This window comes from Telmatherina bonti, assembly GCF_933228915.1.
Source record: "Telmatherina bonti genome assembly, chromosome: 14".
NCBI classification, from domain to species: domain Eukaryota; kingdom Metazoa; phylum Chordata; class Actinopteri; order Atheriniformes; family Telmatherinidae; genus Telmatherina; species Telmatherina bonti.
The window spans coordinates 28,543,914-28,571,197 of record NC_136612.1 but is presented as its reverse complement, the minus strand read 5'-3'; the positions used below and the strand labels follow the sequence as shown (position 1 = coordinate 28,571,197).

The window sequence follows — 27,284 nt, the reverse complement described above, 5'->3', positions numbered from 1 at the left end:
GTTGGTTGTAGGCAGTATATAAATCTTGCCCACAGCTGGGAGAAGAGGATGAGGTGGTGAGTATCTGTCTGTCAGCCCTGTTCCCCAGGGAGATAAGGAGAAAGAAGAGATATATTCAAAGCCTTATCGCACACCGCCTCTCTGGCTCTCTTTCTCATTCCCACATACCAGACAGTGGACGACCAAAGAGAAGGTAACATTCACCCTCTCAGCCCTGTCCTTCAGTCCATTTCACCCCTGTAGTGGCACTATTCTTCTAGCTTGTTGTCTCATCTCTTTTCATCTGTTTAGCATTGCAGAGCAAACTTTTGCCTCCCGGAGGGGTCGATGTGACACGAGAAGGCACCCAGTGAGAAAAAAAAAAAACAAAGACTTGTCCAGTCTTTTATTAATCAGACATTTTCAAATCATCTGCAGAAAGGATGAATCAGAAACAGCGAAATCCGAAAGTGTTTTATGAAGACTTAAAATGTCTTCGGTTGAGTCGTGCTTTGGATGTTTATCAGTGATGGGTAATGAGGGGAAGTGGACAGCATTAAAGCTGAAAAAAAATTGATCATACTCCTTGGTGACATTATCCAAACAAACCCCAACGCTCCACGCACATGCACACACGCACCCAGATGATTGTGAACGCACACACTGCTACCCCCATATAAGGGCTGCAGGGTGGTGTTGCCATAGGAACAGGGAGAGGTAATGGCCATGTTCTTGAGCTGATGCTGCAGGGGGTGAGGGGAAAAAGTGGGGTGTGGGAGGAGGGGTGAAAGTGAGTCAGAATTATGGACTAATGATAAGAGATTTAACTGAGAATTTCCCATCTCTCTGTCACTGTCGACCATCAAGCAGTGGCTGCAACTCTGGCAAACACCAGCAACTTATCTGATCACAAGTTAAGTCAACTACAAAACAGAGATACATTAAGTTTAGAGTGCTATGTTGTGGATTTAAAGCATTTAGCAGAAGACTGAACATATGTGTTAAATGTTTTCTGCAATCCAGGGTGTCTCCATGCATGATATTCTCGTACCGCTTCTGACATGGAAATACATAAACATTTATGCTTTGAGCTGATCACATGTGTTGACTTAGTGTCAGGATAAATGAAGATGTAAAGAATTTGCAAAACATGAAGATTCATTATTATAAATAAGTCTTCATTATTATAAATAAGGGCGGCTGTAGCTCAGGAGGAAGAGCAGTTGTCCTTCAACAGGTAAGTTGGGGGATCGATTCCAGGCTTCCCCTGAAATGCCGAAGTGTCCTAGGGCAAGACACTGAACCCCAAACTGCCCCCCGATGTGCCTATCGGGGTATAAGTGTGTAGAATGAGTGTGTGTGTGAATGGGTGAATGTGACAAGTAGTGTAAAGCGCTTTGAGTGGTCTGTATGACTAGAAAAGCACTATAGAAGTACAAGTCCATTTACCATTCCATTTAAAATATCTTTATTAAGCTTGAGATAGATTACCCAATCTTTTAAAGTAGTTAATGTGAGGCGTGTAATCTGCATTGGACAAAGGGATGACAATGATCTTAAAGTCTTTTTGCCAATTAACATAGTGTTTTAGTTTTTTCCTAAGTTGGTCATCACCTGCTGCTGTGGCTGCTCCAAGCTTCCTCCCTCTCCTCCTCCTTCTCGCCGCTTGATGCTTCCCTTTGTGTCACTTTGCCCACACGATGACAGGGGGCTTTTAAAAATAGAGGTGATCCACCTAGATTACAGCGTTTTAATTACAGAGCTGGAGATGCAATGGGGGTGTCGAGGCCTCTTTCATTGACAGGAAGTGGGGAGAGTTGGTGGTGGTGGGGGGCAGAAAGGTATAGTGAATGTAAACTGGGCGCTAATTAGTGTTGTCTTACACAGTGGAGTTCTCACACTGCAGCCGTTTATTAGACATGCATTGCTGGCAGCGTTTGAGTTCTGCACACACTATAAATGTACAACCGTGACCGTATCAGAGTTATTTTTGGTATTGATGCTGAGAGAGTGTGTGTGGGAAGACAAAGCGCATGTTAAAACAAGGTAATTGTCGCACTCTTTCATTTGATAATCAGGCAAAACTTCAAGACCAGTTCTTATACAGCCTGTTGTCACAGCTGTTGTCCATTAATCTAGAAAGATAATCATATACAGATAGTTTCCAGTCTGAATTATTTGGAATTCTGTATGGTTTTTTTTTCTTCTAAAAATGAATTCAGATCTTAAACTACAAGCTATAATTATCATGAAAGATAACTGAATTACTGCTCTTGTTACTACATATTTAGTATATACTAAAAATATATACATAGAAATACATTATGTAGGAAACAATGCAAGCCAGCTGAATTGTTGCCAAAACAAAAAAAATATGCAGTTGAAGTTCAGGTAACAGCTAACTCAAGCTCACGTGCTCCATAGTTCCTTCAACATATTTTTTGTAAAACCAGTAACATAACAATGCAGTCAAACTCTAAATCATGCATCTCTCATTCACATATATCACACATATTTTATTTATTTTGTCAGAAAGTTAAATATGCCAGATATCCTGACAGAAAAGTCAAATTCATAGTTGTCATTTTTGCAAATATTTGACACTTTTAATTTGGGAAAACTTTACTGTGCTAAATGAGCCACACAATCTAAGAGCACTTTATAAACATATTCCAGTTATAATTTCCAAAGAAAAATATCAATTTGCAACAGCTACAGTTTCCCTTTGAGCCATTTTCAGACCGGAGCAGCTTAGCGCAGTGAGCAGTGAGCAGTTAGCGATTAGCTGCTTAAAAATTAAAACGTGGACATGCATAAACATGAATCATATTAAAGCAAAAATGTCTTTTCAAAGTTTCTCTCTTGTTAAGTAAAAGAAAATTGATTAAACTTATTTCGAGTGCAGTGTGTTTGCACGTCTCATTAACAGTAATTGCTCTCTTCCTAATTAGCTTATAGATTCAAGTTATTGTAGTGTCATTCTCAGTATTAAAATCTAGCTTGCTACTTCGTTTTGAAACTTAAATGGAAGTCATTTTTTCCTCTGACAGTTTTTTTCCCATGATGATTGGTGTCATAAAACTTACTGCATTCACTGCGATGCACTGTTAAAAAAAGCCTGTAGTGGGTGGATACTTTTTATAGGAAATACAGAAATTTATTCACTTTAATCAACAGCTCCTCTGCTTGTGGCTCCAAAAATGAGCCTAATTACATCAACAGCCTGTGCTGCATATTGTTGGTCAATGTAGCGATCACAGATGGAGGAAGGGTGTGTGTTTGAGGTGTGTATGTGTTGTGTGGGTGAATGTTTATACATATGTGTCTGCATACTGTGGCAACCTGCTACTGTGTCTCCAAACACTCAGTAAACAAGTTAGGATTACATATGTATTTTTCCCATATGACCTGGACAGAGAATATTTAGCCTGGGAACATATTCAATAAGTTCAGCAAATTTCTCAGAGACGTCCTAATCTACATTATTTAACTTCAGGCTTATCTATGGACAAATTAAAACACTTAATCTCTATGTAGGTAAAAGAAACCAATCACTGAGTTCAGTTTTAGCCGATGTAGCCAATTTTATTAGAAGGAATAATGTCTCTAATAATGTTTTGATTCAGGAAAATAGAACATATATTCCATCTCTGTCTCAGAGTGAAGCTTTACCTTCCAATAAAGCAGATGCTTCCTTCACTTTTACTTCTACTGGAGCCTCATTATAGCCCGATCTCCCTTCCCCAGGTCGCCCACCACTGTACTGAAACAGCTTTGAGAGGCTGCAGTGAAAACTAGCTCCTTTCCTTCCATCACACTCGGTGGTCACGTCAAGGAAGTGGAAAACTGTCACCACACACGATTTCACACTCATAGCTGTTCCTACCTACCTGTCACACTGCCAGCATGTTAGCAAGGATTCAGATACATTATTTATACTTAACATGTGAGACTGGACAGCTTCATAAAATGTGTTCACAAATGGGAAGTAAAGTATATCCGACTTCTTGAAATTTCCCACATGAACTAGTGCATGTTTATGCAGGCATAAATGGCGTTCAGTGGGGATGGCGAGAATGGAACGTTTGGGAGATCGAATCATTTGGATCGATTATTCCGGATGAACGAATTGATCTTTTGAAACATTAGGAACATATCACCACAGTGGCATCAATTGGCCCAAAAAAAATGTGATTCCAAATTATCAAACTAAATAAATTGTAACGTTTTTATGTGACTTTGGTCGTTTTATCTGCTATATCTTCTTGTTATGGTTTATGGTGATATTTGTAGGAAGGATGTGTAATATTAACCATTCAGTATTTGTAGGAGGTGCTTCTGTACATTTAAGTATTTTTATTGATAAAAACTATCTGATCAACTGTGCTTGGGCTGAGACGGTTTCGCATCTTGCTCAAAATCTCTCCCGTTTTGGAGAATGTTCTCTCACAGCAGAAACATAAATGTAAACATTTTATTTTTGGTTGAAAACATTTTTCATTGTTCCATTTTGGTCACAATGTAGAAAGGTCGCTGCACATTCAGTTGTGTTCCATTGATCTTTATCAAACAACTGGTAACGTAATGAAACGTGATATGGAACACTCAAGTGGCATCTGCGTCTAGATTCAGATCACTAAACATTGTGACACATCTAACGTTCTACGCAAGTCAGTTTCAGTCAGACTATATAAAAAGATGGAAATCTGTGATGTCATCCATAGGTTTCTGAAGAGCTGAATTGAGGCTCGGTGGGCATCGCCATCTTGGCCGGGTCATGCATGTTGTTTCTCCCGAAAAATACAAAAATGGGCAGAGGTAGAGCTGAGAGGGGGGCTGTTAGCGTCATGGTGGATGATTGACATTGAGCAAACTCCAAACTGCCTGTAGCTAAGAGCTAACAAGAGCTAACCAGCTAACAGAGGTAAGTGGGCCAAAGCTAAGTCACGCTGTTAATCGGCTAAAAACTGCTGTTGTTCTAGTTCATCTCTCTTGAAGCAGGAGATCGGGTACCTGTCAATCAAAAAGACACACCTCTAAATGTGCCAGATTTTGAGATTACTTTTAAAAGGGGAGGTATAAAAAATAATTCACTCCCCCCAGAGTTGTCATGAAGGTAAACCTGACCTATTAAACCTAAAATGGATTTTTGTACCATCCTGTAACAATGTTTATTTCTGCTGTGAAGTTGGTCTTTTAACATGGGAGTCTATGAGGATTAGCTCAGTCTGGAGTCCCACCCCTTCACAGAGATTAGCGTTGGTGTGAAACAAACCAGCCACCTTGATCGGTTGATCTGAGGAGACTCTTGCCTCGTGTCACCACGTATTCTTCAAAACATTTAAGATGGTGTGTGGGTGTTGTGAGCGTTCATTTCCTTTTTGCTGTAAATGCTTTTTCAAATGACCAGGAAGATATCAAATCCTTAAAACCTCAACAGCCGCATGCCATGTTTATTTTCTTCTGTTGCATTCGCCCTACTCAACACTTCCAGGCGTTGTAGGCTGCCACTTTACTGTTTGTCATGTCCGCCATTTTTCTGATTGGTGTACTCCGCGCTTGTTTGTCCCGCCCTAGAAATCTGTTGATGCAAGTGAGTCCCCAGACTCTACGCTGGTACAGTGAGAGAGTCTGGCTTGTAAGGCTATGAGGATACTGCTCTTGCATTAGCCAATCGGTGTACTTGTTGTCAAGTTAATGATTTAATCATAAACCAGATCTAAGTTTAACATTTAGAGATTTCACTGAGTGCAATTCAAGCAGTGTGCTTTAAAAGTATCCAAATACTCACTTTGTAAAAGTTTGATTAAACTCTGTTGTGTCATAACTTGAAAAGGTGGAACATTTTTCCTGTTTCATAAATCTGTTTCATCGATCTCTCTCCATATCTAATTAGAATCCCAAATGTTTCAGACCTGACACCTTGCTTTATGAGCACCAGCACATTTCCTACCATAGTGACATGTGCTAGAATTTGTGTAGCTCATTTCTATCGTTTGTTAAATAAGGAAAAAGGGGTCATTAAAAGCACAGTTAAAATTCTGAACATGAACCCAACGTCTACAGCACAAGTTTCTTTTGTGAAGGCAGCTTTGGGAAATAATTGTTGCTTCTTATTGCTGTTACAAGCATTAAATATTCTATATTAATAATTTTTCAACCATATGTATAACAAGAGTTTTCAAATGACAGTATAAGCAGACTAAATTGCCTAATACGTTGGTCAAAAAGCCCGTCTATATTGCTGGGAAAGGAGTTAAATTATTTAGCAAAGTGAGTCATAGCCAGTGAGTGACAGGGAGGTGAGAAAATTGATCTGGGCACTTCACAATGTCCACCTCAGTTTGACACAAGGTGGGTTAATCACCCAGTAGCCCAGAGGAAAGAGGAGAGAATGGCAAGCTGATGACACAGATAAGACAGGCAGACAAACCTCTGATGGTGATGTGTGTATATGTGTGTGTGTGTCCTCTTCACTTTTCCTGACAACCATTTCTTATTCCGCTTCTTTTGCAGGCCTTTGTCAGCAGGAGCAATTCTGCATTTGCAGTACATTAATGCATAAAATTGACTATATCTGGAGAGATTTTACTCATGCTTAAGACACTTAATTTTTAATCCAATACGAGTTGCACACATTTTATCAGCATGTTGGAGTATTTGCTTAGCCAAAACTTCAGGAGACTCAGGGTCAAGTTTTCAGCCAGTAATTTGGAATATAAAATTAATCTTGTCTCAAAATGTCATTGCACGCAAATGCAGTGATGCGATGGAATCATGTAATGGGACTGATGTACAGACAATGAAACTATTCTAAATAACTTAAGGGCTGTCACAGAGTCATCAAGCTGGTGATCAACATGTACCAAACAAAGGAGATTTTAACTTCCAGAAGTTATGACCTGAGCACACATCCCTCGGTGCAGCTCTGGGATGACCTTACATTGACAAAGATGACATCTGCATGGTGAAAAGAGCCCAACAGAAGCTGTTCCTCAAGGCAAAATTGAAACTACATGCTCTTAGGCAGGGGTGGACAACTCAAGTCCTCGAGGGCCACAGTCCTGCCAGTGTCTGGAATTGCCCTTCTGCAACACACCGGACTCAAATCAGTGGCTAATTAGCAGATTAGTGCAGAGTTTTAGCTGAAGTTCTGCACAAGTTTAAGTCTGATCTGTTTCTGGTGTTTTAGAGTTTCCCTGCTCCAAACATTTGCAGGACTGTGGCTCTTGAGGACCCGAATTACCCACCCTTGTTCTAAGGCCTTGAGAGCATGCCAACATTGCATATCAACTTGTTTGACCAGCTGCAGCTTGGCAGACGAGAAGGCCCTGCAAGGTGCGAGAAGCTGGAAAGTTATGTGTCAATTGAACTCAGGACCTAATGCCACCTCTCACGTTATGATACACTGTACTGTCCCCATTTGGGAAATTTGGCTTGTATTCATGTTACATTGGCTGCCTTGCTGTGAACAGAAGTTTTAGTTTCAGTCAAATGCTTTCTTCATACATAAGACAGGTAACAATTAAGAGACCAAAGAAGGGAGAAGCAAAAGCTTGTATAAGCTTGTATGCTTTTACAAACAATACAGTTACAGCAAAGGAGTTACCTTACTTACATCTGACAACATGGTAGCAAACCACTATAATCTACAGATATCAGCCACGCAGCTCAAATTATGAAATATTATTTTGCACAAAGCCCATATGGGATAAAAATGAAAAGAACATTAAAAAAAAAAAAAAAAAAAAAAAAAAAAAAAAAAAAGACACTTGCCACAACCACAAAAGAGAAATTGAGTTTAAGATTATGATAAAACTGAGATGAATAAATTCTTAAAACAGTTCAGTCTGCACTTTGGAATCTTTTCAGGAAAAAGGATGTGTGATGTCTAATAAAACTCTAGTGCTTGTACTGCTCATGGACGGATTGTATGGACAGGTCTCCAGTTCTCCCATCATCTTGATGGCAGTCTGTACCAGACAAAGCAGCTCAGATTTTGCTGTATCATGCTCACATCTCATATCTAACGATGCTCTCCAGGAACAGCCTGATCACAGAAGAGCATAATTGTCTGACTCACAAATTTTTATATGTGTTATCTGAGAAATTCAGTGTGTGTGTGTGTGTTTGTTTTTTTAAGATTTCTAGTGTGTGTTTACTTGTTATGCTGGTTGTGATCCCAGAAAGACCATTTTATTGGGATGTTGGTTATGGAGAAAATCACGACTTTAATTCTGGTATAAATCCTGACTGTCCCATTAAAAAGCATGCTGAATATATCTTACTTCATGTGCCCGGACGCAGTAATTAGGAGCCATACAATGCTCATATGAGTCCACATGTCACTGCAGGTTCCCTGTTTATAAGTGCCGACAATACAAGATTTTAAGTTCAAGGAAAGCAGAAGACGTACAGTCAGTTCCCCATAAAACAGTTTATTGAAAAGATCCCAATTACTGGCAACCCAGCAGGGGAGAACTGGGGAGTCAATTTTATTTACTTAAATCAGAGGCCAAAACAACTTCCCTACAGATATATAATTTTAAAAAAAAAACAAAAAAACAAACAAAAAAAAAAAAAAACTCAGGCCACCGTATATAAGAAAACTAATTGGCAGGGTTCTTACCACAGAGAGATGCTGTCACAGACCCCAGTAATTTACATTACATGAGCTCTCTCTCACACACACACACACACACACACACACACACACACACACACACACACCAAGGCCAAACAAAACTACAAACTGTTTATGTGACCACCTTTATTAGGCCCGCCACACTGCACGCAATGGGTAATGAGCCCACATATACTCCCCACAGTTTGTCCCACCGACTTAAAAAAAAAAAAAATTATTTTCAGCTTGGAGTTGGCTTACTGACTTTAAAAATAAATAAACATACAAAAATCCTAATAAAAAACATTGCAAACACATCAGATAGCCATACCTCATTTGGATTCAATCGGAAATCAGGCTCGCAGGCATTGGGGGGGGGGGGGGGGGGGGGGGGAGAGAGAAGAAAAAAAAAAAAAAAAAGACAGTCGTGTCATTAGAACGGGACTTAGAATAAGGCGGTTTTTAAAATGCTTGGTTTTACATCTTGGGACAGAACCTGGAAGAAGCTGAAACTCTTGGTTCAAATGATGCAACTCTTGCCCTGAAATGGCCCTCGCCAAGCACTGAAGCTGCCCGCAGTGGATGGATTCTGGGTGGAGCTGTGCATCTTCTATAAGCTTACTGGACAATTTTGGAAAAAGTTTGTATTTTAAGACAGACTATTGAACCATGAGACTAAAGCAAATGACAAAACAGGTTCAATAAAAGAATGATAAAAACAGTTATCATGGAACAATTAACATGAAAAAGGACAACTTTCACAAAACAGTGAAAACACTGGTGGCCCCTTTTCACCACCACAGCACAGTTTTCTTCAAAGTTCAATTTCAAGTCAATTATAGTTTCAAAGTACTTATCAGACTACACACTGGACAACTTCTCCTTTGATTTGAGTGACTTGAGGAGTGTGAAGCTTCCTTCTAAAGGGTGAATCTCAGTTGATTCAGGTTGCAATGACGACATAAATAATGAAAAAAAAATAGCGAAAACTGTGGTAGCTGTCATAAAACACTACTCCTGGACCGTTCACAGTAAAACCAGGTTAAATCTGGTTCAACAGAGTAGTCAAAGTGGACAAACAATGCAGATGAACTGCTTCAAGCAAAACCGAAGTCTGACAAATAATCTGCAATGAGGAAAACATGGCCCTTTACGGGGTTACAATCATCTGGCAAAAATTCTTGAAGGACTAACCCTCCTACATTACCAGTTTAGGTTACCTTACTGACAACTGGACACAAACAGCCAACAAATTGCTCCACCATACACAGCATGGGGTAACAAAACATGCATCAGCTAAGGTACCGGTAAATCAGAACACAGCTCTACAATTTCTCAGTCAAAGGAAACTTACCACACATCCACCAGGATCCAAACGAAGAGACACTAATTGCCCTCACCTGTCCTTAAAAAAAGCAGGAAACTGGCTCCTCCCTGCAGAGGGCAGTGCATTCACCCTCCATGTCAACCCTCACATTTATAGATCTGTCTCATGAGAGAAATCAGTTCTTTGCAAATATCCATCAATATTATTTACATGTTCTTTTACTGTGTTGAATCTTATTTTACTCTGAAGAGAAAGAATGAAACTTGGCTTGATTTCAAGATAAGATGACTTTTACTGTTAAAAATGGATTCTTGTTTAACAGATGTTCTTTTCCCAGACTTAGAAAGAGCTCAGGGTGTCAGCTAAGTTAATGCAGTAGCTTACCCTTTCACACATACGCGGAGTGTAGACTTATTTGGCTATAAATATTATTAAAGTTTAAAGTAATTTGGTCAATTTTTTCTGTTTTTAAATGCGCTATTATTGTAAATTTGATCCATGCCGCTTTGGAGAATAGTGTTAGGACTTAATTTCAATTAGCTACATCTGTGACTCCTCTCATTTTTGTTTGATATTATATTTTAGAGTTTTTTTATGTTACATTCCTGAATATGTGCTTATTTTTAAAGATAATAAGGATTACCCCACAGCTACACCCTCACTATTACCAGCTGGACTGTTGAGCAGAGCTTCTCCTTAAAGCAGCATCCATTTTCAAGAAGACTTCAAGAGAGCTACTTCTCTGGAACAAAGAGAAAGGTGATCAGAGCTCCAGAGGTGGTAATACATTTTTGTGTTGACTCATGACTGCTGGAGGAGATATTTAAACGTCAGATTGGCTCAGAAACTCAAAGATAAGTTCATTACTACAGAACATAATGGCAAAAAAGTTTCATTTGCTTTAGGATCATTTGAGATCCTCAAGTAAGCTGAAATGCTCTGATAGAGTTTCAGTTAAAAATTATGGTAAATTTTCTGTGCAAAGCTAGAGACAAGTTCAGTCAGGGTTCTTTTATCAGCCAAAAATAAGGCCATGATGCACAGCACTACATCTGGACCGAACATGATGCAGAGGCGTGTGCAGGACGGAGGATTTGACTTTGTTTTGTGTCACAGGGCCTGCTTGCCCCGAAGCTATGGAGTAGACCACTCCTCTGCACACCAAAAGTTCTCTAGAGTCAAAATTTGACGACACTTGTCTGACAGCTACCACTTGGCTATAATTGGGTGATGCAATGGCAGAATGGTCCCAAGCAAAGCAGCAAGTCTACGACAGAATGAAGGAAAACTGAAATAAGGCTGTTGCAGTGATACGGTTCAGTTTCAGATCTCAACATGCCTGAAAAAAAGTGGGATCACAGGAGAGCTGTGCATGAACAAATGCTGTACACTTCAACCCAACCCAACTTTGTAAAGAACAGATTTTCAGTGTTTGTTACCCCTAATGATGGCTCATCTACTGTCCATGTCACTCTGAGCTCTTTCCAGTGACTAAAGGACCAGTGCAACATTGATTCTGGTTTAACTCTTGCTCTGTTCCTTTTGCTCTTTCTTTTCTTCACTACCTTTAATAATGTCATCTTAGGTTTCTTTGATGGGTCAACCATTCCAGTTGCTATCCAGTTACTGGTGTATGCAGTGCATAAAGTGAAACTCAGCTGTAGAGTAATGCAGCAAATTCAGAAAGTTACATTGTGCTTCTTTCGTTTTCACATTACTGTGGTGATAAAACTTTTATACTGTAAATATACAGCATCAGTTAAAATGTGTTTTTTATGTTTCAAAGATTTTTAGGCATAGAGTCTGCTTTGCTTAAAGAAACTAATTATAGTTTTCTTTATAGGGTTAATAATCTAAAATGTAAGTAAAGCTGAAACTGCTCTGGTTTTCAGGTTAAGTCTCTGGCCGGCAAAAAAGAAAATGTTCACATTAACAAAAGAGTTTTAAATCCTGAAGGCACAGGACAAATGATGATGTATTATTTATTGAATCTAGATATTAAATAAGACAGTAAACTCCATTTCATTTTCACAGTTAGAAGTTTTTGCCTTTAGACTTTCCTTACACAAACCAGATTAATAAAATCATTGAGGAGAACATGGAACCTGTTACCAATCAAAAAGAAACTCTGGGTTCATTTACTCTGAGAAAAGCAACTCAGGGGTTTTGGTTCAAGAACAGCTGCTTTTAGTTGGTTTCATCAATTCTGAGGATCTTTACCGAGAGTTAGGAGCCACAATAAAAAGCCATCATCAATGGAGTTCCAATACCTGGATTCACCATGGCAACGGCTGGCAAAAATGTGCTAGTTATTTCACTCATTGGAGAAGGAGGCTCTCATACAAGCGAATAAGGAATACAAAGACAGATTTGGAAAAAAAGGAGAAAAAAAAGGAGCCACTGAGGAGAAAAAAAGCAGTGGGGAAAAAAGTTGCTGTCTGTTGATGCTGATCATGAAGTGTAAAAACATATTTCAGGAAGCTAAGACAGATTGTTTTAGGACATGATTGCACATCTTTTATCTTTATTTCACACTAGCTGATACATAAAGTAAGAATTCAGTCATTCAGTCATTTAAACCTCCAATAATGCTGTTTGAACACATACAGTATATGACCTCCTACCTAATGTCCTGAGTGATGTCAGAAATAGAGAAAAAAAAAAGAAAATTGTTTGATAGAATAATGTTTAGATGAGCTTCATGGGATTAATACTTCTGACTGGCAAAGAGCTACAGTTGCAAACTTGCAACATTTATGATTATAATGTGCTCTTCAGAGGAAGCAAAACAATGTAAACAGCACCCCTCTTCCAAGCAAAATTAACAGACTCACTCTGTCAGGGAAGCTGATTTTCACTGCAGTCGTTTTCAGTTTGGCACAACACCTGGTAACACTGGAGAAACTGGGCGACTACAAAATGGTTTGAAGAGACAGGCATAATGTATTAATTCAGCTTCTAAATCTATTAAATCAGGTGATAAGGACAACCCATGCCCGATGGCTGCTTCAGATGGGAGGAGACAGGTGGAAAGGCTTTTATTTTTTTTTCATTTTTAGAGAAAACTTGTCAACAAAGAAATTCACTTCACAGAGTCATTTACCATGATTAAATACTCTAGAACGGAGACTCCTGACTCAGGTTTAAAATACTCAGAGTTTTACCTTCACCCATTTTCAGGAACAGTTTCCATGCCCGCTGATGCATATTCATGTAGGTTTAGGCCTGCTCTTCTTCCTCTCCATGATGAAACCTGCAGCTGCAGAGGCAAAAAGCATGCCCACAGCAAGTGAAACCAACTACACAGATACCTTGCTCCAGCAGCCAATCAACACTGTCTGCCAGTAAAGGGTCTTTTGCAACAGTGTGACAACAAGTGACAGCAGTGAGCATAAAGGATTGCAATTGGACAACAAGCTTGTGATCATGTTGCAGTTAATTGTGGTTTTTCTGAAGAGATGAGTAAACCAGATGTATAACGGCAAACAATAGTTCTGCTGTAGCCAAACCAGGGAAAGGGAAAGGTTGATTATTAATCACCAAACTTATTTCTTATTACCCTCTTCAGTCAAATGAATGTATGTTGGATAGTTTACTTCACCCTGCAGTACTGAAATCATCCAGTAGGGGGCAGCAGCAGATGTCATGAGTGGGATGTCAACACAACACGATGCATTCATGTGGTGACAAGTATCTAAAGTGACTTTGAATGTCACAGTGCTGTAACCACCATGCAACTTTGCAAGAGGATGATCCCACATGAGATATCTTGCTGTGCTTCTGTGTTTAAATTGGTCTTGAAATCCAGATTTCCCTTACAAAGAATGACAAACTGAGCATCAAAGAATTTTAAAGAGTCTATGGACTTTCTGGAAGAAATCCGTAAGAAAAATGAGCATGTCTCAGTTCAGGTAAAGGGAAAATGAAGGAGTGACCCAGTTGAAAAGGATTCCATTAAGCTGCTTGCTGCAGCAGACATGCGAGCACCACGCCGCTGACACAGCTGCTGCAAAGAATTTTCCTGTCAGTTTGTCTGTGACAAAACAGGCTGTCTCAATTGCAACATTCCTTGGCATCCCCTGAAAATAGTTTTAGGCTTCGGAGGTTCATTTAGAGTTCGAAGAGCGTATTGTAATGCAACAGTGCTGGGTTGAGAACACAGTATTTCAGCAGCAGTGTGGGAGGGTAATTTTAAAGCCAGGGAATGAAGGCTGCACACCTAAATCTCAGATAAAACACTGGGATTAAGAGCTCAGATGGGAGGAGTGTGCTGATACCACTGTCTCCAGGGTAATGCCAGTGTTTACTCAGCTATTAATATCAAATTAAATCCCCACATATTGCCTACCACAGGGAGACAAGAAGGTGAAGAGGACACTGATTCAGAGATAGTTAAAGAAACAAGTATTTCCTGAGGGGGGATTTAATTTTTTATTAGAGAATGGCAATTAAATGCATGAAAAGTAACTGCTTTATAACTAAATAAACTGCAGATTAAAGTAAAGTTGAGGTGATGAAGGGATCCCATTTCAACTTTCCACATTAGCAGAGGAAATCAAGTCTCCTATGTTTAGTCCATCTGCCCAGTTCAAGTCTCCCATGTGTGGCCTCCCAGTATGTTTTGGAATTAGTTTTCAGACTTTATGACTGACTTTTAAAACTCTTCTTGATCTCTCACCTTCTCATTTATCTGAATTTGTCTGACCTTTTAGTACCCATATAAGCCTTTATGCTGCCCGAGACTCCCAGCCAGAGGAGTTTATTTGTTCGTCAGGCTGAAAACCTGAGTTGACAAAACATTTGCAGTCCGAGCTGCGTAAGGGGATCAGGTCAGCTGAGGCAAACGACATCTTTTAAATTGCTTTTTAAAACATTTATCAGATAGCCTTTCCCTGTTTATCTGAGCTTTTCTGATCTGGATTTCTGTTGATTTATTGCTCCATAATTTTATCAGGTAATGTATTGTTTTTGTTTTTCAAAGCGCAGAGTCCTTTAATCATTTAGACTTTTATAATAAGATTTCTGGAAAACTGAACTAAATAAAATGGTTTGTGAAATTATTGATGTTTTATATGCATTGTTACAGTTTAAATAAGCCAACACATCCATCCATCCATCCATCCACTCACTTCTTCTGCACTGCAAAATGTGATGAGTTAAATTAACTAATTTTGTTTTAAACTGATCATATAAATTTTTTTAGTGACAAGGTTATTAAAGTTATAGAAACATTCTTTATTAAGTCGTATCGACTTCATAATTTTTGGCAAAACCAGCTTGATTTTCTAAGTCAAAGACACACCCCTAAAAAATAAATAAATAAATAAATAAGTACATTTAAAAGTAAATAAATAAAAATAAATAAATAAAAAAGACACATCCCTGAAAGAGTCAATTCTACTGGATACATTGAGGGAAATCAGGATACTCCTGTGCCTCATCACCTTCAAGCTTCACCTTAAAGGGATTATAAAGTGTTCTCAGGCCAGGAAAAATATTCATTCAGCATTTTTTATTTTTTTAAATATTCCAGAAAAACATTGATAAAATTCTTGGGCAGTCTTCACTCCGCTCTGAACAACGGTTTTAGAGAGGGTAGTGCCTAAACCCATGTTGTCCCTATTAGGAACATTTCTTATTGATTCTAAATAAAAAACAGCTCTGTGAAAGAAATTAACCAGTTTTTCATACTCAGATTTTTTGTTTCTTTTTAGATGGATGCTTGTTTCCAGAATTTATCTGTATCATATTGAATCCTTTCTTCCTTTTACCCATTAGGTCTGACATATGCCCGCCTCATGATTAATCAAACCCTGTGCTAGACAGATGGACAGCTTTTCTTCTCATTAAAGAATCACTAAAAAATCTGGGAATGTACTTCCTCTTTGCCTCTCCCTACAGTAATGAGATGTTACACCGGCATTAGAAACTAATCAGTCTGAGCTCTGCACGCAGACACCAGTACACATGAACTGGTTGTCATGGTGAAGACATAAATACAACTAAAAAATGTCAAGTACCAATGTAAAGTAATGCCACAAAAATGAGGTTGTATCTTTGTATTATGAAAGAACTCTACCTTAGGACACTTGTTTTTATTATTAATTATTACTATTATTACTAATTATGGCAATTAAGTATGTAGGGGCTTTTCAGTAGCTTGTTGGTGTCCATGGGGGTCAGTCACTGACAGAAGGTTATTTAATTATACTAATTGCCATTTAAAAAAAAAAAAAGTGTGAAATTGAGCAAATTTTTCAAATAAAGCAATTTTCTTTGGATGCCCAGAACCTTCCTCAGATATAAATATAAATATATAAATAATTTTTTTTTATCTTTATGCTGTTTTGAATGTCCAAAACAGCATAAAACAGGCTGTTTTTCTTTGTCTTTACAGATTGAATGGTTTTGCTTTAGTATTTACAGATATTGAGATTGGAGTAGGGGTGCAGACTTTTGCATAGCACCTGTTAAATCAGTGACAGTTTTTATGACAGCTTTTCTTATCACATGTGCTTTTTAAAAATCAATATTCTAAAATTTACTATTCTCATTGCTTTCTAAATGTGTTTTTTTTTTTTAAGTTACCAACAGTCATTATTCAGTGTTATAACTTCAATCTGCTTCTCTAATCATTGTTGAGTCTTATCTTTTCTATCTAAAAACCCAGTCACATCTGACAAAAATATGAATAACCAAACACAATTCAAAGCATTATCAAATGATTAACCTACAATACAGATTCAGTGTAATTGTGCAAAGCTTGCAGTTGATTTAAAACCTGGGAAACAACAAAATGAAAATATCTTCTTGTTGTTTTTAAAACAGTCAAAATAATGACAAAAACTTGGTTTGTATTTTTTTACTTTTATTTGTAAAAATAATACATTTCTAAGAAAAAAAAAATCCAGCATCAATGCACTCGTTTTAAACTCACTTGGATGCCCTCGTCTAACTTTGGCTATTACAATATCTATTCTTCTATCAGATATAAATATGTGCTGCCACTTAACTAACAAGGCAGGTCAGTTAATAAGAACAGCTTATTGCTTTTCCTATGTCTTTTTTAATAAGAGATGTCAGTCGGCACACTCACACAGGAACACGCTCGTGTGTACAGCTGCGGTGTTATGCCAGCGCATTCTGTTCTCTTCACACAGATCAGAGGCTGGCAGACGCGCCTGGAGTCCTGGAGGGGGACCAACTCCGAGGCATGTTTCCTCACCCCTCACCTCTCCACATCCCCTCTGGCTCTCTTTTCTACTTTCCACCCCTTGTCACACCTGTTTCTTTACTTCCACATCATTTACCATTTGTCATCACATATCACAGACTTAATCTTTCATTAAATCAGCAGATTTCGATAAAAAAATGCACTAGTGGGAGCAACTGTTGCATCACACTGCGATGTCAGCAGGTATGGTGGGGACAACTGGTTTATAAGAATAGCCCATTGTACAGCTGCTTCTTTATCACAATGCGTATGCCTTCACATAACTACATCTAATGCCACTGACCATCAAATCTCACCATCGACAAAGTGTGACGTTAAGAGTGCTAAAGCTCTAGGATGGTGATTTTTTCTAGAAACTGATCTATGTATGTACATCTTTCCTGGCATGCTCTTTCCCACTTCTCATCCCTCTTGTCTCAACATTCCCTCTTTTCCTTTCATCCTTTTCTTTCAGCCTCTCTGAGCCTCCAGGGACATAGAGCGACCCAAAGCTTTGGATGCATTAGCAAACTCCATGAGAGTTGGCTTGACAGGAGGAAGGTCTCTGGTGATCTCATCCACGTTTCTTTTGCTGGGACAGACTCCATCTGGTGTGGGGAAGGGCTGCAGGTCCTCCTCTGTGTGTGGAGCTCCACGTCCAAGTCTGATTCCCAGCTCTGCGGGTGTGAAGATGGGCAGCGGGAGGGTGTTTCTCTTTGGCAACAGCTGGTGCTCCCTGACCCCTCTTTCTACTGTGCCGACCCTGAAGACACCAGAGGGGCAGGTCTGTATCAGGGATCGGACCTGCCACTGCCGGGACAGAGTCTCCCTGCGGGAGCTGTCGTTCATGTTCACGGTCTGCCTGTGGCATCAGAGAAAAACTCAAGTCAGAAACTTTAACTCACCTACTTCATTTCAGTACAATATACTGATTTCAAGCAACAGCTGAGATAAACTTTTCTAGGCTCACCTTTCCTGAGGTTGAGTCTTGATGCCAACACTGTGCCATTCAGCACTGTAGCTCTCCCTCTGAGCCTTGTTCTCCTCCCGCACGCTGCAGGTCAGCTCAGCGCAGACCACCGCACCATTACTCTTCTCCAGCATGCTACTGATTGGCATCTTCTCAGCTGTAGGGAGCTTTATCTCTGATCTATCACCTCCACTTGGCGTCCTTGATGAGTCCTGAGAGTCTCTCTTGTGTTTGAGATGTTTGTCCAAGGAAACAGGGATGCCTCAGCTTCTCGTACCGCTATGCTTACACGTCTCTGTCTCTCAGTGTGGTGTGTCTGTCTGGGTGCGGGTCTGTCCCAGGCTTTTATAGACACCTCGTTGCTATTTCTGATAGATGTTGTCATTCTACAATCAGTGTGCGATGACACCTGACACTGAGTCCTTTGCGTCCCATTCCGGGACAGCTGAAAGCCAAACTGGGGGGGGGGGGGGGGAGTTAAGAGTAATTGGGTAGAAAATCCCCTGATTCTCAAATTGTATGCCCAGTCACCTTTCTAATCACTAAGTCCAACACTTTTCACTTCAGCTGTACTCACAGAGGGGGAAAGAATCATAGAGGTTATGGATGGAGATTATTCAGAAACACACAACAGAAATACACAACAGGTTCAGTATTAGGGGGATCTTGACAGGATCTTACTTTTGATGCACAAATCAGCTGATGACGCCTTGATAATATGGAAAGATGGCAAAGGTGCAGCAGTTTTCCAGGCACACGCTGTAGGCTAAAAAAAGTTAGGTGGCTAAAAAAACCAGAATTTTATTGAGGGGCTTCATTAAAATCTGCATAATACAGTTCACAAAGAGTTTATGCAACAGCTGGGCTTCATGACAACGCTGAAGCCCCTCATTAGAGGCCAGTGAGAGCGCCTTCTGCAGTGATTCATTACCTCAGTGACAGAGCACCACGCAAGCTGTAATCAACTCAGGTTACAGTCTGTGAACATTCATACACACACACACACACACACACAGACAGACAGACTCACCTTTGACAGTTATCTGCTGGTGTGATGTTACTACCGGTCCCTGTCTCTGACTCATCCATCCACACTGGGTACTGATATCATCACACAGGACATATCACTTATCACACACACAGCATAGAGCATCAACATCATCATCATCAACATCATCCCAGCATAAAGATGTCTGCTCGGTCGAGATTAGATTTTATTTGATTTATAGTGAACATGCTAACAAGATCAAAACAAATGGTTATGTATGATTCTATCAAACTGTAATAAGATTTTTCTACACTGAATAACAGGTCCCCCCCCCCCCCCCCCCCCCCCCCCCCCCTCCCAAATTATGTTAATAAATAAATGGAGGTTTCACATTATCCTGTCTTTTTACTTAAATGAGTGTCATTCCTTTAATATGACTGATCGTGCTTCAAACATTTAAGGCAGCAGTTTAATGCTATTTTTATTTGCCTGTCAAGTGCAGCAATATTTCACATTTCTCTTAGCAACTTATCAGCAGGTTGGCACTGCATATGTAAAATATTGCCAAGTGTCACATAGAGAAAAGAGAACATGAGACCGTAGGCATCTCTTGGGTCATTTGTTCGATCATGTTATGATGCCATAGCAACCATGCATGCCTTTTAAAGAAACCCAGTAAGTTATAGTACAAGGTCCTTCCATGTTGACATTGTGCGTTTTACAGGGTGATTACAATGAATGTTCTGACTATTTACTGTAAATCTCGCTTAAATATCACATATTTAAATCTAAATCCAAATTTATTCTAAATCTAAATCTAAATCCAAATTTTAAAACTAAATCTAAATCCAAATTTTAAATCTAAATCTAAATCTAGATTTTAAATCTATATCTAAATCTAAATTTTAAATCTATATCTAAATCTAAATTTTAAATCTAAATCTAAATCTAAATCTAAATCTAAATTTTAAATCTAAATCTAAATCTAAATTGTAAATCTATATCTAAATCTGAATTTTAAATCTAAATCTAAATCTAAATCTAAATTTAAATTTTAAATCTAAATCTAAATTTTAAATCTAAAATTTAGATTTATCTAAATTAATCTAAATCTAAATCTAAATTTTAAATCTAAATCTAAATTGTAAATCTATATCTAAATCTAAATTTTAAATCTAAATCTAAATCTAAATCTAGATATAGATCTATATCAATAAGTTAAATGTTTACTGAACATCAACTTAAAAAGATGGGCCCCTTCCTTCATAAACAGGTTTAACTCTGGGATGTTTACACGTTTCATCGCGTAAAAGATTTACTTCAGGTCCATCCAAAACATTCTGTTTGACTGAAGTCAAAGCTTTGATGAGTCCATTTTTAAAGTATGAGAACAAAGTGCCCTTTGGGTGCAGCAACTGTTTTGGATCCTCCTCTGACCTCCATGACTTTTGATCCTTGACCGCAGCCCTCCTCGTAGGTTATACTGGAAGCTTCTTCTCATTCTCTGACCCTTTATCGCCACCTCTTAAAAGTATCCCGGACTTGATTCTGGGTTCATAAAAAGATCCTAAAATCTGAACGTTGCTTGAAAACCCCCCACATTTTAGAAAAACCTTTTTCTGGAAAACTTCAAAACATCCTTGAAACCTTTGATTCCTCAGCCTCTCAAAAAACAAGAAAATTTAATCAGAAAATGGAGATAATTTTAGAATTATGTGCAATTAATGTGAGGGGAAGTCTACTGAATATACAAGTAACAGCATTCTGTGAGATTCATTTAGCAGGTTAACTGAGTGTTTGGACTGCAGGTTTAAAATGAGCATCCACAAGGCCTTGTCTTTTAAAGCCAGCTTAGCCTGACACAGAAACCTTCATAACTTTGCTCCAAACTCAGGCAAGGAATTATGTTGCAGTTAAAAAAAACCTCGTCTTTCAACATTTTCACTGAAATGGAGAAATTTTAAGCGAACCTGTTGAAATCTGAGCATGCAATAAAAGGTTGGAAACTCCTGGGTGTTCAAGCATTCAGGTAGGATTACATGAGAAACCATCAGGATCAATATAACTACACAGGCTTAGAAGTAACTTAGAAAACTACTGTCCCCTCAGCACGATTTGCCACGATCCAGACATGTAACCTGAAACTGTAAAGAAGAACACACACCATTTAACAGTCTTCCTCTTGATATTTAGCTCACAGAGAGTTGAGTAAATTATAATGCATTGCTCAATCAGTAAAGGCAGCCATTCTGTTTCAGATCCAGCAAAAACTGGCCCAAACCATGATACTTCCTCTGTCATCTGTCGCAGGTGAAATATTACTCTTATAAGTTTCATTATTGTTGTTTCCATCCAAGTCATGAAGTCAAGCCAAAGCCAATAGAAAACTACTGCAGAGTCAATTGTGGGACTCAATATTAATTAAACACTGTAGGATTGCATGCAGTAACCAGGTGCGTGCAAGAGTTTGGACTGTGTAACACACAAATAGACTTTGGCAGACTGTTGCACTATGGCGCCCCCTCACAGATACTAACGAAGCATCTTGCATTTTTGTTCTATGTCGACGCTTGTTTCATTTCTCTCCATGACTCTTGGGTTTCTTTGCTTAATCAACCATGGAGCCAAGACAATCAGTGTTTTGATATCCAGTTGCTGCAGGGTGATGGAGTGTCATAAGGAAGGACAGCTATTACGTGATGCACCAGGCTGGAGCACTGAGCTGTGAAGTGCAGCTTTGCAGGCTTGGGACTCTGCAGGGCAATGATTGCCCAGTAATGTGCATATTAAATGTCAGCGTTCCATGAAAGCCTGTCAGAAGAGTTTTGAGGTGGGAAACTCATGTAATGTTGCTTTATTATGTTAACAACAAAGCAAACGGCATTCAGGCGTCTATCTCTGCTTTAAATTTAGGATTTTTTTGCGACCTCACGGACTAACACCTTATTTATCTTGGAGTCATCTCAGCAGCTACAGAGGATGCAACAACAGATATAAATTTTCACCATTTGCACACAATCTGACTGTGGACTATTTGAGTTCACAGTGCTTTGAAATGATTTCATAACCTTTTTCAGTCTGATGAACAGTAACAGCCCTTTACCACAGGCACTCACACAGAAATATCCTTTGTTCATGTCCTGATACGCTCCCAAGTGCCACAAACATGTTGTTAACATCAGCTTGATTGCTGCTCTTTAAATAACACACTAGCCGCTCACAGCTGTTCATCCTACTGATTGAAAACATCGGACTTATGTCAATTTCACTTTCAAATGCACTGCAAAGGCTTGGTTCTTTTGCTGTTTACTCAAATATTATGCAACATTGAATTGTCTTTCCCTTTTCAGAGCCCTCTAAAGCCAAACAAACATACATACATACATACACACACACACGTGTATATATATATATATATATATATATATATAATATATATATTTAACATATACAAATTTATTAAATATATATGTGTGTGTGTATAATGAACTTTCTCTTCATATTTTCTGGATTAATCACACTGTTTTTAATTACATAATTTAATGAAGAGAACCATCTGTGTGTACACTTTTACTTAGTAGTTTTTGTTATTTGTGTTAAAAATTCTGCACGAGATGGCCTTCACCTCTCGCATGTTTTGTTATGTGAGTCATGCTATGTTAACGAAGCCCACTGTGTGAAGCGTCTGTAAAGGTGAGCAGTGACGAGGTGAAGCCTGTCACAGACATCACCCCCTCTTGTCCTCGTCCCTCTTTCTGCAGCACATCGGGCTTAGCCAGGGACAACTTTGTGTTGCATAACAATGCTGCCACAGCTGCTGTAAAGTGACATTTAAATGAGCTGTCACTGAGAAAGAGACAGGTAGTGGGAGGGAGGAGAAGGACACTGCAAGAAAAAGCTCCGGCAAAATATTGTGAGTTCAAGTATGTTTGGTTTTGTTGTGGAATGAGATTAGTGGGACAGCAAGTAGCCTCCTACACAAGTTAGCCTAACACAAAGTGTGGAAAGAAGACTGAGGGAAGGTAACTTTCTATTTAGTTCTGCAACTCTATGTAGAGCTTCTTATCTATGTCTATCAAGATGGTGCTGTGCTGAAGCATGTGCCCTCCCTGGAGTGTCGCTCTTGCATAACAACAACATGCAGCTGATCACCAAAACACCATCATCACCATGCATTTTGCAACCCAGTATGGCCCCAGTGGGATAGTCAGACGCCAGGCAGGCTGCACCAGATCAGAGTACATGAGTGCACATCCACATGGAGTCACAAAAGCAAGCTGAAGAAGACCCTTTTATGATATCTCAAATGAATCCCACTACCACGCTGCTCAATACTACATTTAAATAGTTTTAGATGGTATCAGACATGCAGATTCTTTACTCTTTGGTAACTTTAGAGTGGCTGGAAACTACTCATCTGGAGGCGTCATACCAGCATGTGACTTGCACACATAAGAGGCTTTATTTCTTCATGAAAACATTCACAGACTGCCACATTCATTTAAAGTTTTTCACATTTTCCATTAATTATAGGAAGAGAAACCCACACTTTATATGCATCACCTAAAAATCATCTCAGTCACACATACAACCAACATAAGTTCAACATAACATGCCATCTACATTGCTTTTTTTCTCCTCTCTAACTGAATTTAAAGCCAAAAGCAAACCTGAATTTGTCAAAGCATTAAAGATATAAACACACATTCTTGTCAAACTTAGAAAAACAAACAAAAAAAAAAAACTAATTGTGACATCAGATTACTGGGCTATTTATTCAGAGTTGATACAGATCATGTGACAGAGTGAAATAAGTGCTGATAATCATAGGACAAAATATAAATGGACTCTGGTGAAGAGAACATCCCTACCCTGAAGGCTCACAACAAACAAACAATGAACAGGCTAGACAAAAATACACACAATCACATCTTCAGCTTTCCTCGGAAAATCTGCAAAAGCCTTTCAAGATTCAGACCAGGGAAAACAGCAAAGACTCAAGCTGTGCAGATAGGAGAAGAAGGGTTTAAATAGTCAGACTGAATTCCAGCAGCAACATTTTAAGGAGGCATCAGACACCTGAGGGGTTGTAGACTACTGCCCCCTGCCTTCTGTCTATCATTACTGCAGTCAACAGATCTAAGGATCAGTCACTCGTGTTTCCATCATCCCTCTCGCTATCTTCTTCCCCTCCGCCTCCATTCAGGACCTCTACCCTGGCAAGCAGCAGCGGCAGGTTTATTTTCAGGCCCGGCATCTCCTCATCAGAATCATCCTTTGGAGGATAAAAGCGCTTTGCCTTTGCCAAAAAATCTTCAGCTATATCAAGGTACAGGAGACGATCCTGAGAGGAGAGAAAAAGAAACCATATTTAACAGTGGAAAAAGCAGCCTGGATAAAAATCCTTTCTATATAGATACATATAATGGATCTCAGTTGTCTTCTGTGTTTGGAATCACTTGGCTGAAATGCATTAAATGTATGAAGCAGGCAACATGGCTGAAAAGCTCCAACTGACCCTAAAACTTAGCTAAAATTTGAAAACTCCTGTTTATGATTAAGAAACAGTCATCATCTGGTCCTTCATCAGGGCTTTAAAGGTGGAGGATGTAAGATTTTCAATATTTTCAAAATAAATTAACTAAATAAATAACTACAATCATAATTAGAAAGTTTTTTTTAAACATGTAGGTTCCAGTCTGTCCATATTTGATGTGTTATTAAATTACAAGTTTAATTAATGACAAAGACCTTTCTTAAATGTTTGCCTACCAGTAAAAAAAAGTGCTTTTTGTCATTTGTCATGAATTAAACTTGTAATGTAATAACGCATCAAATATGGACAGACTGGAACCAACATGATTAAAAAACTATCTAATTATGATTTTAGTTATTTTATTAGTTAATTTATTTTGAAAATATTAAAAATCTTACATACTCCACCTTTAATGGACATTTATGGCTTTGCACCCACTAGTCATTTATCCCTGAAAGAAAAGGGACACCTTACCCTTGCAATGCAAAGTAGAGTCAATGAACTGGGATTTCTACTCATAGTCAAGAAAAGTGAAATACTATTTCAAAGAGCTGTTTAGATTTCAAAGCTTGTGTCAAACTTCACAAATGATTCCAGCTTCCAAAATCTGCTTCACATAATCTACTTTACATCTTAAACCACACGACCAAAGTTTCACAGCAAGGAGCCGCTCACTGAAACTATCAGCTTTCAAAGTTCAGCGTCACAGTAGCCCCCCCCCTCCCCTTCTTCTCACCAGTATGAACAGGTATCTCTCTGGTGGCGGCTCTCTGGTGCTAAAGATGGAGGTCTCTGTGTGCAGCGCCTGAAGCATGGCACGTGCTGCTGGGGCATTACGCATGCGGTCATGTGAGGCACCGGCAGACACTGTCAGCAAGGAGTCTGCCTCAGCCATGAAGCCTGAAAAAACACAGAAAGACCAATAAGATCAGTAAGTTCTTCTTACAAAACCAGCTGTGTGCTGTTGATAAAAACGTCCGAGGTAATCCCCCCCCCCAGCTTTACCAAGGTTTTCCAGGATTGTCTTCCATTTATCTCTGACTTCTCGCCGTACATCTCTCATGGCTTCAATGTCAACACTCAGACGACGATAACCCTGCAGAAGAAAAGGGGAAAATATCAAATCTGGTTTCTTTTGTTAAATAGGGAAAGATCATCTGGTTTACTTTGTGGCACTCAGTTGCTCCGATTGTTCTGCTAATCTATAGATACATGAAAAAAAAATTAGAGCCTATTTCCTCCCTATGCCCTTTTTTAGAACGAAAGCTTCTCATACCGTGGATCCCATCCGGGTTTTGCTCCTGGCCTGAATCAGGGTATAAAGTGTCCGGTCGTCATCTCTCTCCGAGTGGCTTGGGTCTCCCGGCTCACTCCACAGATTAGTCTCCTCATCTCGTCGCTTCTGGACTTCCCGAGTAAAATAGTCCAGTGGATCTGGACTGTGTGATCAGCCAGCACACAGAAGCAAAGGAAACCATGACACATTCATTCACTTTTTGTTTTGTACAGATGCAATAAGACATAGTGGTCTGTGAAAATGAACAATAGGAGAGGAAGATGGGGGAAGTTTTGATCTTACGATACTAAGGGCTGCTTTTCATCGTCATCATCCTCATCCTCAGCGCAACAGCAGCAGCAGCACTGCATGAAGAATCTCTTAAAAGCCGAACCCATCTATAAAACCAAAGTCAGCTGATAGGAGGTGTTCACAAAGTCAGGTAATCCAGACAGAAGTTGGGTTTGATGTCTTCTCTGCTCCTTTAGGCCACTGGAATGGATTCTATAGAGATTCTGCTCAGTGTCCCTTGTAAATGCTCTGAAGATTTTTTTTTAAAAAAGGGGACCTAATTTAGGTTATATTTAGGGAGAAAGATACAGTAAGAAAAGGCGGCTGGAACAACATTTACATGGTCCACTTGACAGACCCTTACTGCTTTGCCTTCAGCTTGCAGACGTAGAAACGATAAGAAAGCCAAATGAAGTTCTCTGATGCCAAAGTCTACCTAACTTTCAGCTTCCCATTGTCCAGGATCTTGCCACAGCTCCACATCCAGTCGAGGTTTCTCCTCCAGATCATTGACCAGACAGAAGCAGAGGCAGATGGGAGTCAGCAGATCCGTGCCTCTCATCAGCCTTACATCCAGGACAATGTGAGCACTGGAACATTTGAGCTCCCATAGATAGAGAGAGAGAGAGAGGGGGAAAAAAAAAAAGATATTCACAAACCCGTAGCCTCAGAAGACAGTCACAGCACAATCATGTGAGCTGTTCCATCTCCTGTCCTAAGCATTGCGTTTTGCCCCGAGGACAACACATCTCTACAACAGTACGTCTAATCACACATACTGTAACCAATCCACTGTGGCTGTATTGATTCAAGGGCTCATCTTATTGTGTGCAGTTCCAGATCTTACTCAACTATGACTGTTTTAAAGTCTTTACATAAGAATCATTAGAGAGGGGAAGAATCTGAAAAGGGCTTCATGTCTTTTTTCCCCCGAGATGACGCTGAACCCTGCACACCTTTAAATATCATGCTGCATTGGGACAGCATGACGTCCAGGATGAGTGGGCCTCCAGCATCCACCCTGATTCTGCACCGTTAAAAGTTGTTGCATTTATGCAACAGTAAGGCTGTAATGCATGAG

General features: G+C 39.3%; 2 protein-coding genes across 2 annotated transcripts; both read right to left on the bottom strand.

Annotated features, from left to right (window-relative positions):
- Nucleotides 1-16,776: 16,776 nt before the first annotated feature.
- tcap (titin-cap (telethonin)) lies at nucleotides 16,777-18,421 on the bottom strand. The gene is made up of 2 exons (XM_079253594.1): nucleotides 18,113-18,421; nucleotides 16,777-18,004 (listed from the first exon to the last, which is right to left on the bottom strand). Exons 1-2 carry the CDS (start codon nucleotides 18,259-18,261, stop codon nucleotides 17,614-17,616), a joined length of 540 nt encoding a protein of 179 aa, XP_079109720.1. The 5' UTR covers nucleotides 18,262-18,421; the 3' UTR covers nucleotides 16,777-17,613.
- Nucleotides 18,422-23,872: 5,451 nt separating this feature from the next.
- Nucleotides 23,873-26,354, bottom strand: LOC306766017 (melanoregulin). The gene is made up of 5 exons (XM_079253591.1): nucleotides 26,216-26,354; nucleotides 25,913-26,075; nucleotides 25,642-25,732; nucleotides 25,373-25,536; nucleotides 23,873-24,444 (listed from the first exon to the last, which is right to left on the bottom strand). The coding sequence occupies exons 1-5, from the start codon at nucleotides 26,308-26,310 to the stop codon at nucleotides 24,247-24,249; spliced, it is 711 nt and encodes a 236-aa protein (XP_079109717.1). The 5' UTR covers nucleotides 26,311-26,354; the 3' UTR covers nucleotides 23,873-24,246.
- Nucleotides 26,355-27,284: the final 930 nt, after the last annotated feature.